Source organism: Peromyscus maniculatus, chromosome 20 (genome assembly GCF_049852395.1).
Source record: "Peromyscus maniculatus bairdii isolate BWxNUB_F1_BW_parent chromosome 20, HU_Pman_BW_mat_3.1, whole genome shotgun sequence".
In the NCBI taxonomy this organism is placed as follows: Eukaryota; Metazoa; Chordata; class Mammalia; order Rodentia; family Cricetidae; genus Peromyscus; species Peromyscus maniculatus.
In genome coordinates, this window is record NC_134871.1 from 66199419 (window position 1) to 66219637 (window position 20219).

Sequence of the window (20219 nt, forward strand, 5' to 3'; positions counted from 1 at the left end):
TTCCGGACAAAGGGAGGAGCTCCATGCTTGGGGCACTTTCTTCTCGCAGATTGATATAATTGGCCCCACCTTCCCACAGAATGTGAGCTAGCTACAGGCAGAGCAAAGGGCAGGCAGGCAGGGCTGGAACCAAGGGTGAACGGATACACCGATGAAGTACACCGATGAAGAAACGCGGGTCACTCAATGGGGCCTTCATAACACTGGCTGGGTTTGGGTGGCTTTGTTTTTTAACATTTGTTTACTTTTACTTGCTTCATGGGCCATGTGCCGTGTTTAATTGTCAGAACCAGAAATGAAGTAAGGGCTGGGGCTCCAGCTCAGTAGTCAGGCTCTTGCCTGGCCTACACAAAGCCCTGAATTCAACTCCTAGTACAGCCAAAAACAAACAAACAAAAAAAAAAAACAACAACAAAAACAGAAATGAAGCCAGAATTCTGAATTATGTCAGTAAAGGAGAAGAAATAAAATGAGGTTAAAAAACAAAACAAAACAAAACAAAAAAAACCCAAAACCAAACCCAAACAAACAAAAAAAAAAACAGAAGTGCAAGGCACTAACTTTCAGAGAACGGGACAAAAATTCCATGAAACGTCAGCCAAAGCTCTGCTGTACCAGCTGCGGCTAGTCACCGTCTGTGGGGAAGTGAGCTCACCCCTCGGGAGGCCCATGTCTGGGTGAGCAAGGGGTGTTCCACCTACTACAAGTGGCAATCACCTAGAAACCCAATGCTTTGTAGGTAGACCTTCTAAACTTCAAGGGTAGACCCTAAGCTGAATGTTATAAATGACTCCCTTTAAGGCCCTCAAGGTAACACTGCTTTGAGAAGGAGGCTTTGTTATAAAATCAAAATGGCCTACTTTCCACCGTTGGGCAGAGGTCAGCAGTGGCTACAGAATGCTCCAGGAGTACAATGCACAGACAACATGTGACTATTAAAGCCTAGACTTTTAACCGGAAGGACAGAGAAGAGAGACAGATTTAGACTGGCCCAGACCGGTCCCTTGAGTCTCAGATTTTTCCCTCATTTGAGGATGCCCATTTTGAGCGATGGTCTAAGGATCCATGGCAATACAGGCAAAACACTTCGATTCAAGAAATGGATTCAAGCTCTGTGAGTTCAAGGCCAGCCTGGTTTACATAGAGAGTTCCAGGTTTACACAGATAGATCCTGTCTCAAAAAAAAAAATAGCAATAATAATAATAACAGCAATAATTGTGGTAATATTTTGTTTGTGCTCTAACAAATAAAGCTTGCCTGGAGATCAGAGTGCGGAGCTAACCACTAGAGACCAGGCAGTGGTGGCACACACCTTTAAACCCGGCACTTAGGATTTCATGCCTTTGATCCCGGTACTTGGGAGGAGGAAACAGGAAGTGGTATGGCTAGGAGGAGAGAGGAAGTGATAATTCCAGGTAGAGACAGGGGCTTGGCCCTTTCAGTCTGAGAATTCCTAGAGGATCTTTCTAGAGGCTGGCTGCTCTGCTTCTCTGATCTTTCAGCCTTCACCCTGATATCTGACTCCAGGTTTTTATTATTAAGACCAATTAGAATTTGTGCTACAAATAACAGTAATAATAATAATAATAATAATAATAATAATAATAATAATAATAATAGCATGGCAGTTATGGGGCCAGAGAGATGCTCTGTAGTTAAGAATACTTGCTGCTCTTCTGGAGTACCCAAGTTCAATTCCCAGCTCCCGTGTTAGGAGACTCACAACTACAGGTAACTCTAGCTCCAGGAAACCTGACGCCCTCTTCTGGTCTCCACAGGCAATTGCACTCACGTGCACCTGCTCCTCATACACATTCTCATACACATAAATAAAAGAAAAGAAGCAGAAGTAACTATTAATGATCACTCAAAAAGGCGGAAGGAGTAAGTAAATTTGATCCCAATAAAAAGAAACCTCACTTAACACTGTACACACACTGGGCAGTAATGAGGAAGTGTCTATATTGGGAGGCTTAACCTTCGCTACAGGAAGGAAAGGGAACTGTGTAAATAATGACAGTCCTGGGCTGGGCTTTCCATGGCACAATATATCAGGATGTACTTCAGACTGTCAGAAATGATTTCTACAAAGATGCCTGCTTGTGACTGTGTGCTTACCCTCCCATCTCTGTTCCCCTGTGGCCTTAACAAAGTGTACACTTGACGGCATTTTAATTAACAGTCCTCCAGGACCCGATGAGATGGGCCACAGGTAAAAGGCACTTGCCACCAGACCTGACCACTTGAGTTTGATCCCTGGACTCCACATGCTGGAAAAAAGGAATCAACTCCCTCAGGTTGTCAATCTTACCATGACATCACACACATCCAATCGAGCTTTTTTTAAAGGAGTCCTGCAGGCACCAGTCTCTTCCAGCGTCCTGGGAGACTGTGCCACGAACTCCTGCAGAGGGAAGGCTTCCTGCTACGGATCCATAAAAACCAGATAAAAAGTCACCATGTCCCGGGATGATCTCAAGCCATTGAAAATAAAATTTAAAAAGTGGCTCTACCCTGATAATTTAACAGTCCCAGATTCAAGAGTGGGAAGGACTTGTACCAGGCCAGCCTCTCCCTCCCTGCTCTCTATGCCCTCCTCCCAACCTTTTTCTTTCTCACGGACTATTTCTGTCCCACAGTCTTTCACAAAGCCATGTGGGCCTATCGATCGCTATTATCTAAAGTCCATACTTCAAATGCTGTTCAGAATGGTGAGGCCCTTGTAGTTTTTACTCACTCCTAGAAAGAAATACCGCGCAAATGCAACTTGGAGGGTTTCTTGATTAAAATGTGTAGCAATGGCCACGGCGGCACACATTTGGATAGGAGATGTGATGAAATTCTATAGCCTGTCGAATTCACAGGCATAGAGTTTTGAGAAGTTTGGGCTGGTTGGGGTCCAATGTATTTATACATTTTTATTAGACTCAATTGAAAGATTTGAAAAGATGAATAAATTACTTCCCTATCCCCCCCTCATCCGCTATTCCAGACTATGTCCAACAGATGTCACATAAGAAATTCAAATTGCGTCTTCAAACGAAGCATAACTTTAGTAAATGAATAATTCACGAGACTAACTGAGAACCAGAACAATTTTCCGAAGTCATCGTTCACTGGGTGGCACTTGTGGAGAAACACTCACCTATTTATCTGGCCATTCTCTACTTCAGTGAAGTCGTTAGAGTCGTTGCTGATGTTGTCGTCTTCGGGCACCGTCATGTTCTGTAACTCCGTTAACTCGAGGCCACTTTTGAAATGCATCATATTCAGGTGTCTGTCGTCAAAAAGTCAGTCCAAGTTCTTCTGCTCTGAGGGTCTTCAGAAGCAGAGAGAGCAGCAAGTATAGATGCTTGAGACCCCTGCAACAAAGCAAAATAAAAGGGTTAGTAAACTGATAAAAGGCAGAACTGGTGGCATGCAAACCATCGTGGAAAGCAAACAGAAAAGTTGGCAAAAACGCCACTTTGAGATTTTGCTACCAGATGTATTAAAAGAAGCTTATCTCTACATCTTATGTCTTTGACACATTTCCCTCCATTTTCAGCTATCAGGTAAGTCATGTCCCATGATCTTCAGCTCACACTTATAGAACCCTCATGTTAGTGGCGGGCAACATACACTCTTTTATGAACTCGGGTTTAAAGATGAAAGCGAAAGGCCAGCAAGGTGGGTCAGCAAGCTGAGGCCCTTGCTACCCAACCCAAGTATCCGGGTTCGAGTCCCATGACCCACAAGGTGACATGAAGGAGTCAGCCCCTGCAATTGACTTCCGAATGTGTGCTGTGGCATACACGTCCCCCAACCATAAATAGACAAATGACTTAAAATCTATTAAATGAGTAATTGAATGAGAGAGAGTTCAGTGATTTTTTACGAGCTTGCTCACAGGGCACAAGGGCCTTGGTCCCAGGAAGCAATCCCAGGTGAATGAGAAGGCAAATCCTCAATAAATGCCATCACGGGGGATTGACCTACAACCTGAACGAATTTTATTTTAGAATTTAGCAGATAGTTTATACATCAACTGCAAGAGATTAAATCAATCTCCTCAATGAAATCACTCCATGTCAGGGAATTAGGGAATTAAAAACTCAGAGGCAGGGGATTTGGGTGAACCCACCTGCTACTCTATTTTCTCCTCAGACATGAGAGACGATCAGAGGTCTAGCTTCCCTCACACGGACGGCTGTGGCACCAATTCCTGAGGTACCACTGAGAGACTGAACGGGTGAAGGTGTGGGGACACAGCACCAAATTCCAAAAGGATGGCCACAAAGGCAAAGGAAACTTCCAATGCAAGACCAAACCATCCGTGGTAGTGTGGGCTTGCAGACAGAGGGGCTGGAGTGACTTCTCCGTGCTTCTACAGCAAGACTCTGCTTCAAAATGGAGATGGGGAGGGGTACAGGGAGGGGGAGGGGGAGGAGAGGGAGAGCTCCTGTGAGCATGGCTCCCTCACTAGGCTATTCTCAGGTGTCACTTCAAGGGCATCTTTGAATGGCATAGAATGTCAAAGACACACCCTTAGAAGCCGGGCGGTGGTGCGCATGCCTCTAATCCCAACACTGGGAAGACAGAGGCAGATAGGGCAAGGCCAGCCTGGTCTACAGAGCGAGATCCAGGACCGGCACCAAAGACTGCACAGAGAAACGCTGTCTCAGAAAACAAACAACAACAAAAGACATACCCTTAGAATCTAGGGCTAGACCAGTGGTTCTCAGCTTGCCTAACGCTACCACCCTTTCATACAGTTCCTCACGCTGTGGTAACCTCCAACCATAAAAATTATTCTGTTGCTACTCCACAACTGTAATTTTGCTACTGTTGTGAACTGTAATGTAAATATCTGAGATGCAGGAGATCTGGTATGTGGTTCGACACCCCCCTCTAACAAGGACGAGAACCACTGACTTAGAGGAAAAGCTACAGGCAATTAATGGCTGCTGAGTAAGGGAAAAATCAGTCTCCTCCAGGGACCAATGTCTCCCTCCCAAAACATTATCCAATCCCAGTGGTCGGCCATGTGCATAGACACAGGAACAACACTAAAGGACACAGCAGGCTGGACTTATGTTGGCATATATGTGCATAGCAGTAATAACTAAAGAGGTCATAAATCCGAGGAGTAAGGGACGTGGAAGGAGTTGGGAGTGGACAGAGATTATGTAAGTAACAATTACTCATGTTTGAAATGCTCAAAAAATTGGATAGATGTAGAAAAATAAAACTGGCGTTTCAAGACGTTAATACAAATAAACACATTTTCTAAGGAGTACCTCCTTGAGAACATCTGATGTACTGTCTGATCCTGAATGGCAAGATGACTGTGACCTAATTAAGAGAGACCCGATATGCCTGTGCATCCGTCCTGGCTGGGACACACCCAGACGCATTTTACTCACTGATCACCAATGAACCCACAGAAGTACCCGGAATGACACATCTGAGGTATAATCTCTTGGCACATGGAAACCACACAGTAATCCTTTCCCTTCCGGGTTCTCCCATCGAGAAAGAAATTTCTCCGGTGGTGGGTGTTTAAACTTGTACAGCATAAGCACATTCTAATATCTCAGGTTCCAGGAGTCTCTCCAACCTGCTGCCATTGGGCACCTCTGGGAATTCAGGAAGCCTAGGGGTGGCGGCAGGGTGTGGGTTTGGGGGGTGAGGGAGGGTAGCTGAGTCCAGCTTTGACTGCTTTGGGGGGGTCTTCAAATAGCAGCAATGGCCGCCCCATCTTCTCTGGACAAAGCTGAATGCATTTCATTCAAGCACCTAAACCCCATCCTCACCTCTGGGCCTCCTTTAAGGAAAACTGAGCCACAAAGCAGGCTGGGTAATTTCTAAACTCGTGACATTTTCACTCTTGCTTCTAAAACTATCTGAGAGGCTGCTGAAGTGAGGCCGCAGGCCTGAGAGATGGAATTTCTAATCTGCGTCAAGTGTTTCTCCCTCCAAACTAGAAGGTAGTGGGGTACCAGGCAGGGTTTTCTAAGAGCAGAATATATTTAGTAAGAGATTTGGAGTTTAATGTTTGAAGTTAACCTTTCACATCTGTGTGTGTGTGTGTGTGTGTGTGTGTGTGTGTGTAGTATACAAATGTCATGAACTTGTCATGTAGGGAAATGAATATGACAATGGTTACCAAAACCCCGCCCACTACACCTATGCAAATGCCAGTCAGTGCAAGTTCATCAAACAGGAAGTTGTCGAGGGTATGAAGTAAGTCGCCTCGAAGCCTAATGTGTTCTTGAAGATAAAAACCGTAAAAGAGCTGGGCGGCAGTGGCGCACGCCTCTAATCCCAGCACTCAGGAGGCAGAGCCAGGCGGATCTCTGTGATTTTGAGGCCAGCCTGGTCTACAGAGCGAGATCCAGGACAGGCACCAAAACTACACAGAGAAACCCTGTCTTGAAAGACGATAAAAAAAAAAAAAAAGAGAGAGAGAGAGAGAGAGAGAATTGGAGAAGAAACAGAAACCACAAAGTCTGTCATGCCTCTCATCCCACCTGAGATTGATTGAGTGATTGATTGATTGATTGATTGATTGATTGATTGATTGGGAAATACTTGATGCTCAAATTATCCTTATTTGAGAACTCAGTAATGATGAAGTTTAAACGGGACCTGAGACAGTGTTATAGAAAAGTTATTTGGACTGGACCATGACTTTTCTTTTTGTCCCCGAGAGTAATACACACTTGATGGAGAGTCTCTAGAACAAACCTAAGAGAAATTCCACCACCTAAAAATAGGCCACCGAGACACACTCATTTCCTCCTCCTCCTCCTCCTCCTCATCTCACTCCTTTTTCTTTCTTGTCTCTTTTTCCATATCTACCCCCGCAACTTTCCCTTTAACACTGAAGACTTTAGATTGTTTATAACCTACTTTTCTCACGGAGCACCAGACTGTGAGGGTTCTGAAGGACAGAAGTGTTTTTGGAAGCTGTTAGTTCCGGGCACATGGCTTAGGAGTAAATCACGAGAATCTGAATTCAAACCCCACCCCCCTCCCAGGCCTCATGGAAAAGCTGTGCACATTGTGTGTGTCTGTCCTCCCAGAGTTGGGGGTGAGGTGGGGACCGATGGATCCCTGGAACTGGAACTGATGAGCTCCAGGCTCAGTGAGAGAATCTGCCTCAAAAAATGAAGTGGAAAAGAGACTAAGGAAGGCACCCAAGGCTGACCTTTGACCTCCACGTGCATGCAAGTGAGCATGAGCATATGTAGGTCCACACCGGTGCACACACATGAACATGTATACACATACACATAGATCGGATGCTTACATGTATAGGCAAGACCAAAAGTCAGTTCCTCGCTGACAAATAATACAGGTTTTGTGAGAAGAACAGCTCTACAAAGAGGAAAACACGTCTAAGGGTATCTGTCGTCTCAGCAAGCGGTGACGTTGCTACCAGTGAGTCACAGTAGGTTGTCCAGTCTTCTGTGAGGACGCCGCCTCTCACAAGAGCACCCTCAGTAAGCCCGTCAAATAAAGGAAGGCTACAAAGGAAAATGTATACATTCAAGAAAATGAGACTCCCGACAGCCCACCGAGAGATCTTCTTCATGTGTGTTTTTAGGTGTTTGTTTTTGTTTTTTGTTTTCCTTTGAGACTCGGTCTCACATAGTCTAGGCTATCTGAGGATGGCCTTGAATTTCAAAATCCATCTGCCTCTACCTTCCAAGTGCAGACATTACACTTGAGCATCACCATACTTGGCTTTGAGGGTTTTTTTTTAAGTATTCATTTTCATTTAAGATATAATTTTCTACCCTGAATTCTGTCAACTAACACAAGTCTTCGTGATCACTGCTAATGCCTGGTTAACAGCTTGATGCCCAATGGTGCCCAATGGTACCCAATAGTACCCAATGGTGCCCAATGGTACCCAATAGTACCCAATGGTGCCCAATGGTGCCCAATGGTGCCCAGTGGTGCCCAGTGGTACCCAATCTGTTACTGCTGATGCTCAGATGTTTGATGGAGAGACTGACAGGTAGAGATGGGGCCTGAGCTGAGACTTCTCAGTAGAAGTAGAGTCAATAGAGGTAGGAAGTCAAGGTTGGATTTAAGAAACAAAAAAATTACAGTTTCCCTGAAAGATAAGAACCATCACCATTAAGGCAGGTGCACACTCATGTAATCTGGAACTTGGGGGACCAAGACAGAAGGAGAGTGAATTTGAGGCCAGTCTGGGCTACCAGAGAGAGCCATTGATTCCAAAGAAATGGGAGAAACAAAACAAAAAACAAAACATCAGGGCCTGGGGAGGCGTCTCAGTAATAAAGAGCCTGGTGAATGAACATGAGGACCCAAGGTCAGGTCCCCCTTTGCCCAGGTGAAATCCTGGCAGCCTGCCTGTGAGAGAGAGGGGGAGGAAATGAAGGTATCCTTAGGGATCGCTGGCCAGCCAGTCTAGTGGAAATAGTAAATTCTAGGTTCAGCGAGAGACCCTGCCTCAAAATATAAGACGATGGTCCAAAGAGATAAGGTGGGTCACGCTGGTGGGGAAAGGCACTCACCACCAAAGGCTGCTGAGCTCAATGCCTGGGACCCACATGGTGAGAGGAGACAGTCAACTCCCACAAGTTGTCTCTGACGTCCACATGCTTGCTGTGGCATGTGCACACGTGTGCAAACACACACACACACACACACACACACACACGCACACACACACGCCACAGTCAGACTATACAATTAAAAAAAAAAAACATCATATGCAGATCTTAATGTTAACCTAACTACATCTCAACATTTAAAATAGTAACAAGTCACAGCTCACTCAGTGTAGACTACTTTTGATCTTTACCACAAGAATCTTTGTTCTTAAGGCAAGGATTATCCCGGTGCATTTTAGCACAGCACTAAAGTAAAATACAAAGACTGCACTGTGTTATGTATCAGAGGAGGGAGTACACAAATAAACTCATCTGGCTTTCAGTCAACCCGAACCTGTTTAAGCACGCAAGGCCATCCCACATAAGATGCTGGTACACCATAAAACATTTTGCGTGACAGAGCTCAAACTATGAACAGAGACAAAATGCAGGAAGATTTCTGAAATATGCATGTGCATGTACTGTATGCATGAGGAAGGAATGAGGAAAAGACAAGAAAAAGGAGGAGAGATAAATAGACCCTGGAGAGATCCGGACTTGAGTTGCATTTCTTAGACTGGAGGAGGATGGTGAGGCACTGCTTACCCCGGGGACAGTGCTACCATGCTTAGTGCTGATAATGGAACCCGGGTCCTCTGGAAGAGCACCCAGTGCTCTTAACTGCTGAGCCAGCTCTCCAGCTTCTGTTGGTTTGTTTTTTATTATGAAGAGCTAATGTGATCATAGGTATCCTAGATATCCTACTAGATAGCCTAGCTCAGCACCTAGTAGGTATCCTAGCTCAACACCTAGTAGGTATCCTAGCTCAGCACCTGGTAGGTATCCTAGCTCAACACCTAGTAGGTATCCTAGCTCAGCCCCTGGTAGGTAGCCTAGCTCAACACCAGCTGGAATCAACTATAACAGCTAACTAAGTCAGCAGTTTAAGGGAGTGTCTGTCACCAAAGAGGACATGCCAATAGCTACCAGATACATGGAAAGTCCTCAGCACCACTAGTAACTGGGGATGCAAATCAAAACCACAGAAGAACTACAACCTCACACCCATTGGGATGGTGCTCAGCAGAAACTCAAGAGATAACAAGTGTCAGTGAGGGTGTGGAGAGGGAGAGACCTTGTATGCTGTAGGTGGAAACTTACATTGCAATTTCTAAAGAAATTAAAAATAGAACCGCCATATGACCCAGCAATCCCTCTTCTGGGCACACACCCAAAGGAAATGAAATCACCACTTCTTGAGGATATCTGCACTCACATGTTCATTGCAGCATTATTCTAATAGGCAAGATACCCAAACCAGGGATGTGTACACTGATGGATGGATGCGGAAACAGTAACACCTGTGCATGAGCATGCACACACACACACACACACACACACACACACACACACACACACACACACACACAGAACACTGAAAGAGAGACATATGCACTGAGAGACAGACAGACAGATAGTCAGAAAAGGGTCTTATTCTTCCTGGCTGTCTCTTCTAACCACTAGCTGAGCCTGTATACATACTTGAGAGTCCCCGATCTCTGCACTAACACTATAGTGACAAGTATCCAAATGCTAACATGGGTCTATTTCAAAAGGCCTCAGATAGGCTAAACAAGTTAACTATAATGTCATCTTATATAACATTATAACATATATATATATACATCCCATCTTTTAGTTGGGTTATCTATCTAAATGTAATAAGCCAAGCTTGTAGTTAATAATGTCACATATCATTGGGTAAATAAAACAAACAAACAAAAAACCCACAGTAGACAGCCAACCTCAGCAACACAGAATCTGGTCATTATGAGCCCAGAATAGGGGCACACTTTGTAATCTCAGCACAGGGAGGCCTGTGGAGGCAGAGGACTGCTACAAGTCAGCTTGTCTACACAGTGAGTGAGCCCAGCCAGTGCTACACAGTGAGGCTTAATCTCAAACAAAACAACAACAAACAAACAAGCAAACAGAAACAAAGATCTGGGGCTGAAGAGATGACCCAGCAGTTAAGAGCCTTTTCCACTCTAGCAGAGGCTCTGAGTTCAGATCCAAGGGTCTCTATCGGGACACAGCTCCAAGGGATGCGACACCCTCTTCTGGATTCCCAGGACAGTGCACTCACACATGCACTTACCCACACCAAACACACAATACACATAACTCAACAATAAAAGCAAATCTTTAAAAAAAAACTTAAAGATCTAGGGCAGGCAAGATGGCTAGACAGATTGATTGGCTGCCAAGCCCAATGACCTGAGTCTGATCCCAGGAGCTACACAGTGGAAGGAGAAAACTTCCTCTCAAAGGTGTCCTCTGACTCTCCAATGCATGCCATGGCACCACACCTGGCACTGCGTGTGCACACACATGCACACTCTAGATGTAAACAAAACAAATATCTAAGCATGAGGGTACATGTGATACTTCAATTAAAAGTTTAATGTTGACCATCGAAATCTTTAAAACTTGGGATCCTTGGGAGATGGGCAACAATAAAAATGGTCTTTGAGACCAAGAGTGAGAGCTTGCACATCTCAGAAATAGGCTGTTTCCTCTTGTCTAAGGTCCCAGACCAGGCCAACGCCAATCGTTGGTGCTTCATAGGACCATGTATCGTCCATCCTCTCTGGCCTCCTGGCTTCTGTCCCGCACTCTCAGAACACGGTACCTGCCATGTAACCTGTCCAGAGATGCTCTTTCCTTCCAACTACCTCTGACATACTTGCCCTCGTCTCCCCTAATCCTCTAATGCCGCCATGTTTGACCATCAAATTCTTGCTCCACCATACAGGAACTATGTGATGCCAGGTTAAGTTCTCTTGCCTCAGCTTCCCCATCTAGGAAATGAAGATACACTACTATCCTGCTCATATGATATAACATTACCTGTTCATATAGTTATTGTCTTAGGGTTTCTGTTGCTGTGATGAAACACCATGACCAAAAGCAACTTGGGGAGGAAAGGGTTTATTTCAGCATGCATATCCTGACCACAGTCCATCATGAAGGAAAGTCAAGACAGGAACCTGGAGGCAGGCACCGAGCAGAAGTCACAGAGGAACTTACTGGCTTGCTCTCCACTGCTTCCTCAGCCTGTTTTCTGATATAACCCAGGACTACCTGTCCAGGAGTGACTGAGTCTTTCCACACCAATCATTAATCAAGAAAATGCAAAAAGACTTGCCTGTAGGTCAAACTTACATAGGCCTTTTCTCAATTAAGTTTCCTCTTCCCAGATGACCACAGCTAGGCAAGCTGACAGACGCTGGTGGGCACAGTCAGAAGAGCCATGGTTTAGCCATGCATCGTAGTTGCTAGCCTGCCTGGTTCTGGCGAGCTAAAATGACTTTCCTCATCAAGGCAGATGGCTTCCCTCGGTCTTCTTTCTCTTTGACTCCTGACCTCTTGCCTGCTTTTTAGTTGCTTACCAGCTGCCTTCCCCCACCTGCCCTGAGGGCAGGGGCCATTCTCTGGCCCCGCTCCTCCAGCTCTGCACATTCCAAACTCCTATCAAGTGTGAGGTTCCATCCCACAAGCATCTTTCAGGTCTCCTTTCCCAGTCTCTCACTGTAGACTAGAATTCCTTTGCGATACTGTAACATGAGATTTCCCTTCTAAACTCTGCTTGATGGTGACCATGACCCTCCACACAAAACATGGTTTGTTTTTTAATCTGTAAAAAAGAGAGGGGTGGGTTGGGGGAGGAGAGCGGCTCTGTCAGCTCCTTCCTGCTCAGAAATTTCCATAAATTCTTTAAGTCTCCGGCTGCCTGCTGGACCTGTGCACACAGATGTTTGCTGTCCACACAGCCACGGCAGAATGGACGCGGAACACATCACCTGTCCTCAGTCAAACTTCCAACCTCTTCACTTTTTCACGGCAACTGTGTGTGTCACTTTAAGACCCCCCAGTGAATCAGTCACCAAGTCCGTCTGGCCAGCTTTCCTTCAAAACGTCCCATCCCTTCCCTCCATTCCTTATAGTTGCACGATGCTACCTCTCTCCCACCTTCCCTCCACGCCACTCTGGGGCCCTCCGCTCGCCTAGCTGTAGAAAAGGATTCTTCTGGAAAACATCTGCCTTGCATCTTTCTCTTCCCCCACCGCGGACCGTGACAGTTCCAGATGTGTACAGACGTGATTTCTGGAGCCTGGCATTGGAAGCCCCATTGCTCCTGGCCCTCTGCCTGCTTCCCCTTCCACTGTGCTGGGCCTCTGCATTCCTGCAGTGAGACTGCTCCCAGGCAGCTCCCACTGGGCCCTGTCCACACCACCCCCCCACTTGCCGTCACGCATGTGCAAACTCAAACGGGACCTTGTCTTCCAAGGCTGTGTTGTTTGCTTTTTCTAAGAACGTCAAGCCAACCTCTTCTGTAAAAGCTTCTCTAGTGACCAACCTGTGGTTATTTATTGGTGATGAATTCACACATACCGTTAAGCTGATTACTCATCGGCTTAGATCAGGATTCATATTTCAATGATGTTTTGTTTTTGTTTTTGTTTTTCAATTTCAGTTTGATGGGGAGAGGTAACACAGACATCATAGGTACATAGCATAGTAGATATTTGTTAACACTCAAGACGATGGAAGTTTTCTTTAAGCTAAATCTGCAGACACACAGTGATCCTAACAAGCACAATTTCTCCAGAAAAGAGAAATAAAAACAAGAGTGTGAAGAGGCACAGACAGCGCTGCTTGACCCTCATGAACTTGTTCCTTCATGTTGAATCTGGATGGGACAGGTACGAAAATACATTTAAAACCATTGAGCGCAGCATAATCGAAGGTGTTTTGATCATATCCTGCCACTGTGCTGGAATGGTTAAGAGAGTCTATGTTGTTTCAAAAAGTCCAAAGAAAGTGTATCAAAGCTATCTGTCTCAGGCAGGAGCAACTTTGCCCATCAGGAGATACTTGGCAAAGTCTGGAGACGTTTCTAGTTATCACGTATGAGGGGTCATTGCAGACTCCCAGTAGACCAGGCTGGAAATGGCTCTAAACCTCCACAGCAAAGGGGGATGGGATCTGGCTCAAAATGGCAGCATGCTGATGAAGAACCAACTCAGTGTCACAGAAGGCTCACCCAGAACGAGCCCTGCCAGTCACTGGGGACACAGTGATAACTGCCCACTGCACTCTGTCCTATCCGCGGTGTCCCAGTCCCCTTCCTACTGCTCCATCCCATGAGTGTTCAGGTCCCCACAGTATCACCCAAGTTCCTGCTTTCAATATGCCCAAGCTATGTTATCTGTGAATTAATACCCATATTTGCAGGTTTCAAAATGGCACTGATTTCCTTGCGATACAAACTCCGGAAGTAAAGCCAACATATAACGTTGGATGTGGGAAAACAGATTCTACACTACTGTAAAATAATAATAACAATATAATAAATCAACATTTGAAGTTTAACTTCATGAGAACAGTGAGTACATTGGTGTGAACAGTAATACAACTTAAACTCCCATTAAGTGAAAATTATATGGATTTCTAGAATTACTACAAAACGTATGGAGTCGGAAACAACTTAGAACACTGAAGAAAAGCATTACTCTCGGCATACGTGTGTTTTGGTGTGTTGGCGTTTCTGATCACAGACCAATCTGGTACTAGAAGCACTGGGCAGTAATTGAGCTGTATTTAACCCCCAGCTGAGCTCCGACGTCAAGTCCTAACAAAACACCCCAGGAAAAACACAAATGTAGAGGGATTGAAAGCACCACAGAGTAGCATATGAAAAGTGGATCATTTCGACAAAGATATCTTTAAATATGTACCTCAATTTGATAAGACGAAAAAGTCCCAAGACACCTGGCCATTCAAAAAGCCCTACCCTTTCAGAGGAGGGGATGGAGAGTGGGGTGGGGTGGGAGGCTGGGGGGGAGGAGGAAGAGGGATGAGAGGGGAATCTGTGGTTGGTATGTAAAATGAATAAAAGAGTTTTCTTAAATTAAAAAAAAATTAAATAAGCTAAATCTAAAAAAAAAATCACACGATGGTGCAGAAAGCGAACAATTCCTTTTTTCTATATGGGTCACTGGAGGTTGAAGGAACTGATGTTCTTTCAAGATCTCTCCCAGTTCTCACACCCTCTGTTTGATCTGGCTGTTTACAGATCAACTTTAACTAAGCAGATGGACCTATGAATACAGCTTCTCAACCACCAACTCAAGACTAGTAGCTGTCATTCTAGCTGGACAAGAGAGCCAACCAGGAGACTTAAAAAAAAAAAAAAAAGAAGATCAGAGATAAAGAGTGACCGCCCACACCATGGGTCTGTAACGCCATGGGTCCAATACACCATGTGTATTTTAAGAGCTCTCACGGGGGATCTAACGGGAAGCCAGCCTTCAGATCCACAGACTGAGATAGAAGACTAAGATCAAGTACAGCTAGTGTGTCCAGGCAGGCAAGGGAGATGAACAATACAGCGTATGCTCACAGAATTGGAGAACACTAGTCTTAACTCAGGTCCAACCTGCAGCAGGAATAAACCCGATCTTTAGGGGTTTGTTTAGTTTGAGAGACGGTCTTATCGCATAGCCTTGGCTGGCCTAGAACTCACAATGTAGGCCAGGCTGGCCTCGAACTCACAGAGATCCCCCTACTTCTGCCTCTGGAGTTCAGGAATGAGAGGCATGCGCCACCAGATCCACTGACATTTTTTAAAAGGAATGCTAGAAATCCATGTGTGAAGTGGCATCCTAATGTTTACCCAGCAATTAACTCCAAATAATCTCAGAAGTGCAACTCACACAAACTATGCCCACCAGCACTCAGCAGTTTGCAACCACAACGAAAAACAAGGACAAGTTAAAGCCTACTCTTCTCAGGTCTGACCTCTCCCATCAGCCCCTCTTCCTTCCACACCTCAGGCCACCTGTCTGTCCCTTTCCTTTTCTTTTCCAGTCTCCTCCGTCACTGCAAGGGATGGAAACCGAGATCCTCACATTACACCTTCACGTGATCCTGGCTGTCTCGCTGGAAGGGCCTCCAGGCCTGGGAATAATACAGGCCACGCGTTGTAACCTGAGGCCGGGGCCCCATGATGTCAGCAACTGGATGGTTTAGTAAAAATCAAAGGGAAAAGCCAGGCGAGCTCGCGTAGCTTCACACTGCTAAGATTTCACCAGGCAACCTGGCCGCCCTTGTGATGCTCAGTTTGTGTGTTCTGCTTTCAATCTACACCACGACAGACTCGCCCCTCCCCTCGGGGTTTTGTTTACTTTTCATTCTCCTGGCTGATCTGTCTTTGGAGATGGAGTCCATGCATGCACTGGTAGAGTTTCAAAGACACAGGCTGAGTCAACTGTGGAGCTGGGCAGAGAAGCACTAACATGGTTCTCCGCACCTTCCAAGGGCAGTGAACTTAGACCCAATAGTCTTGACTTGTCCACAGAGTCTCCCGGCTGGTTCTCTCTCACTGTATCTTCCCCAACTCTGGATGGGGACAGCGAGGCCTCAACCTGTTGACTGAGCTGCCCACAGGTTACTTCAACCTCGAGGGAAGTGAGTCTCTCACTGCGCTACCTACCACCCCACCCCACCCCCATGCCATGCTGGCTTCTCAGTAACTGAATTCCTCTGCCATTAACGACTGGCTTGAAACCCATCATCACCAGAAAAACAATAACCAAGCCACCAAATCGTACAAATAAGAATGTGTGAGTAACCTCATCTCCGCCATCTTGATTAAACCTCTAGGATAACTCAATAACTATCACGGGCATCATCCTCATTTCATAAATGAGGGTGGAAATCCTGAAGCGCAGAGAAACTCAACAATTTGCCCCAAGTTCCCGAGGCCGCTAAGCCTTACCATCTAATGAGAGTGACACCCTGATCTTATGAAAATGTCACTGAAGGTGGTCACTAAGCACTTCTAAAGGGCAGAAAAATAGCACCCGGGCTAGGCTGTCACAAACACACAGGATTTCAGTAGGCATTCTCGTCTGGAAGCTAGAGTGCCATCGAGGCAGAAAAGCACCAGGGGGCAGGGTGGATTTGCATCGTGCAGGGGGTGGGGGATGTCATCTGGCAGAGATGCAAAGGGGTGATGGGTCAGACGGTGCCGGTTCTGGGCACCTGGCAAAGGAATTCAGATTTTATCTGTAGGCAAGTGGGAACTCACTGGAGAGGGAGGGCCTTACAAAACAGGAACAATTTTAAAAACAGAAGAAAATGTAAGACTCGTGCAAGTGCCCAGACTGAGCTGGGGCAGCAGCATTTAGTACAGACAGGAACAGCTGGGCAGCTGTTCCATTGCCTCAGCTGACTCCCCCATTCCTAAGCATGCTCGTGTCCTCACTTCAGGGCGCCTCCCATCGCACAATTCCTACACCCCAAGAATCTACTTGGTGGGCTTGCACATTTGCAGATGACAAGTGGGGGCCGTCTCAAGGGCCCGGCTGCTGCTCAAAAGTGGGGGCTGTGGTAAAAAGAAGAGCAGAACAGGAAGACTGCAATGTTTCAAGGAAGAGAAACAGGTTACAGGCTACGGAAAAGGAGAGATGATCCACAGTATCACAAAGGGCTGGGTGAGCTGCCTGGCCAAGGTCGCAATCCAGTAAGAATTGATTAAGCAATCCCTCTATCCCTGGCACTGGAGGAGGAAAGGGTGAGTGAGCTCGGAAGCAGATGCCACGGCTCCTCTCATCATAGTCTCAGTTCCTGAAGCTCGGTCAAACTATCCATAGACAACCAAAGTTCAAAGACCTAAAGTATCTTTAGGTCTACTTAATCTTGCTGAATTATAGTCAACCCCGGATACCGTAAGCACTGTTTCTTCTGAGAGTCTTCCCCTAATTATTCCCATAGCGGATCCACGCTCCTCATTAAGACAGGAAGACACGTGTCACCCCTCACGCAACCCCTCCTAATGGGTCGCCCTGTCTCAAGCATCCTCAGGTCTCATGATCCCCTGTCATTTCTTCACGGCCTGAACACCTGGCATTTCTGTATGCGTTCACCCATAGCCTGTTTCCTGTTGAGAATGGACATGGCAAGGGAGACGGAACTTGATCTGATTAGTGGCTGCCTGCAACACAGCATGCACTAAATTCAGCACCTGGTTTAAAAAAAAAAAAAAAAAAAGCCCTGCTAAGATTAATACCTCCATCAAACTAGGCCGCTTCTCTCTGTTGCTTTCAGCCACACAGCCACACACTGAGAATTTAAGTAACTGAACAGCAAAGTCATTGAAGTCATTTGAAGGCAGAGGTCGCGAGGCCATACCAGATCGGCGGCGAGACTTGCCAGTTTCCTATAGGGTGAGTTGTTTGACAATGAGGCCAGCCAGCTCAGGTTTTATTTCCGTTGTCCTTCTGACGTCAGAAAAAGCACGAGTTGCAGCACCGTTTCTTTTATCAAGGTGACAAATTACAGCCTTGCTGGCCCTGCGTTCTGCAAACCATACATTTATTTCCCCCTATTATATTCTTTTTAAGTTATAAAAAAAAAAAAAAGAAACATGCGGAGGTGTCAGATCTTGGAAATGCATACCGTTTCCTAAGCAGTGGGTCGTTTCCTCTCTTCCACGTACAACACCGTCTATCCGGCTGAGAATAGCACGCGATCCCCCAAAGCCGGAGTGTTTTCCACCGATGGAACAGGCTAGCGAAAGCCCGGGTCCACGCCGCAGAGCGAGACACAAAGGGCTGGAGTAAGCACCACCTTCCTCGGCCAGAGGCAGCTTGTGAAAGGCAGTCCGCGGCGTGACGCGCTTACCGCGAAATTCCTTTTGCCGCCATATGCACTCGGGTCTAGCGCGAGCACAGTTGGGCCAAGAAAACCCAGCCGCCGGCGATGCGCCGGGAACCGCGTGCTGTTCACAAGGGGTGCGGAGGAACCCCCGCGCCCAGAACCGGGCTGTCTGGTGGGTGAAGGCGAGCAGCACGAGATCTTGGGAGCGTTTTCCTCCCCGCGTGGAGCCGGCCAGATTAAAGCCTTTTGCCGCAACGTTTGGGGCCAGGTGCGGGGGAGGGGAGACCGGGGCACCAGGCTCCGGGTCCTGCGCAAGCAGTGGCCTTTTGTTCTCCCGCCCCAGTGGACCCGGCTCTAGCAAAGGAAGTAGCCTATCACCGGCTCTTCATTCTGGAAAGAACCTCCAGGGCGGGAGAGGAAAGTGAGTCACTGCCAGCATCCTCCCACTAATCCGAGCGGAGCCAGGGGCTGGGCCCCGTGGAGGTGCATCCAACGTGCACCTGTTTACCGCGCGGGGCAGCCCTGCCAGGCCCGAGATGTAGACTGGACTCACTCACTCCTCGGGTGTACCTTCTGTCCCTCGCATCGCATGCTTGGTCCCTAAACCTCGAAAAAGGAACCAGATCCGGTGCCACACTCCACCACCATGAAAACAAGTCCAAAAAGTAAGCCACGGCACGCAACGGTAGCATCAGGGGTCCCCGCGTTCCGGGAAGGGCACCGGACTCTGCCTTCTAGAAAGGAAGGCACCGCCGCGCTCTGTGCCCAGGTCCACGAGACATGGAGGCTGTCCGCATTACCGCCTCCCCTTCCCTCCACGCCGCCGCTCCCACTGCCCTCCGAACGCACCTTACCTCGAGAAATAAAGGGAAAGGCGCCGCCGCCAAAGTGTCCGCCCTTCCAGGCTGTCCCCCGCAGTTAGATGTCCTTTGTGTCAAGGTCTGGCTAGGGAAAGGTGGCCCCTCGTCAGCAAGGCTGGGCGGGGAGGAGGTTTGGGAGGAAGGTGAAGGGCCGGGTGGCGGGCGACCTTCAGGCAGAGCTCTCCCTGGCTCTCCTCCTCCCGGGGCTGATTGCATCAGAGTTCCCCCCCACCCACACTCTGCCCGCCAGCCTCACACTTACATCCACACGCCCGGCGCGGAGGGGCTCCAGCCTGACTCATTGGCTACCGCGGGGCGCGGCGCCCTTTCGCTTCTGCAGTTTGGGGACGGGAGCGCGGCCTTTTCAGACCATCATCCCTCCCTGCCCGTGCGCCCTCCGAGCTGAGCTGCGCCCTCCGAGCTGAGCTGCCTGCGGCGGAGAGCTGTGCACAGGTCACATGCCTCTGGTCGCCGCACCTTCGTGCCTCTCTCCCAGGCTGGAGGACAGCGCGGCGACCCTAGCTGGCGGAGACCGAGCATCCAGGAAGTGCCGTGCGAGCGGATGCGCGAGCAGCGTGCAGATGCTGCCCCAGCAAGCCGAGGCTGCACCGCCGCCGCCCAGCACCTGCCCGCGCCCTCCCGGGGGCTCAGCTGGGGCCACAGCTGCGGCACCCGCACCCTCGGGGTTGGAGGTGGAGCAGATCACTCGCCCAGGCGGTGGCAGGGGGCTGTCTCTTGGGGTACGCCAGGGCCGCAGCGAGCGGAGTTGCATTGTGGGAAGGGCGCAGCGCGAGGGTAGCCCCCGCGACCCCGAGGCATTGGCGGGCTATGGGACGCGGGGACACCTTTGGAAACCTGGTGTCCCGAGCCAGCGGGCTAAGGCACCTCCCCTCTCCCACTGCGACACCTGCAGTCCCCCCCTAGGGCAGCGCTGGGGACCCCTTGGGGCGCTGGGTGTGACAATGGCCCAAGGGGTCTGCGCCAATGGCCCTGATGCCCCAGCCACGTGACTCTCTACCC

General features: G+C 47.9%; 1 protein-coding gene across 7 annotated transcripts in view; it reads right to left on the reverse strand.

The window, feature by feature from the left end:
* Positions 1–19941, reverse strand: part of Slc38a1 (solute carrier family 38 member 1) — a 66240-nt gene extending 46299 nt beyond the window's left edge. Inside the window, exons 1-3 of one of the 7 annotated variants that reach the window (XM_076556668.1) lie at positions 19462–19921; positions 19194–19280; positions 3147–3363 (exon numbers count right to left, since the gene is read on the reverse strand). In XM_076556668.1, the coding sequence (XP_076412783.1) occupies positions 3147–3268 (122 nt within the window). In that variant the 5' untranslated portion in view covers positions 3269–3363; positions 19194–19280; positions 19462–19921. Of the gene's footprint in view, positions 1–3146; positions 3364–7295; positions 7513–18138; positions 18269–19188; positions 19315–19461 lie in introns of those variants that run through there. The other 6 variants (XM_015993206.3, XM_076556667.1, XM_076556666.1 and 3 more) reach the window with 6 other exon arrangements.
* Between the last annotated feature and the right edge of the window lie 278 nt (positions 19942–20219).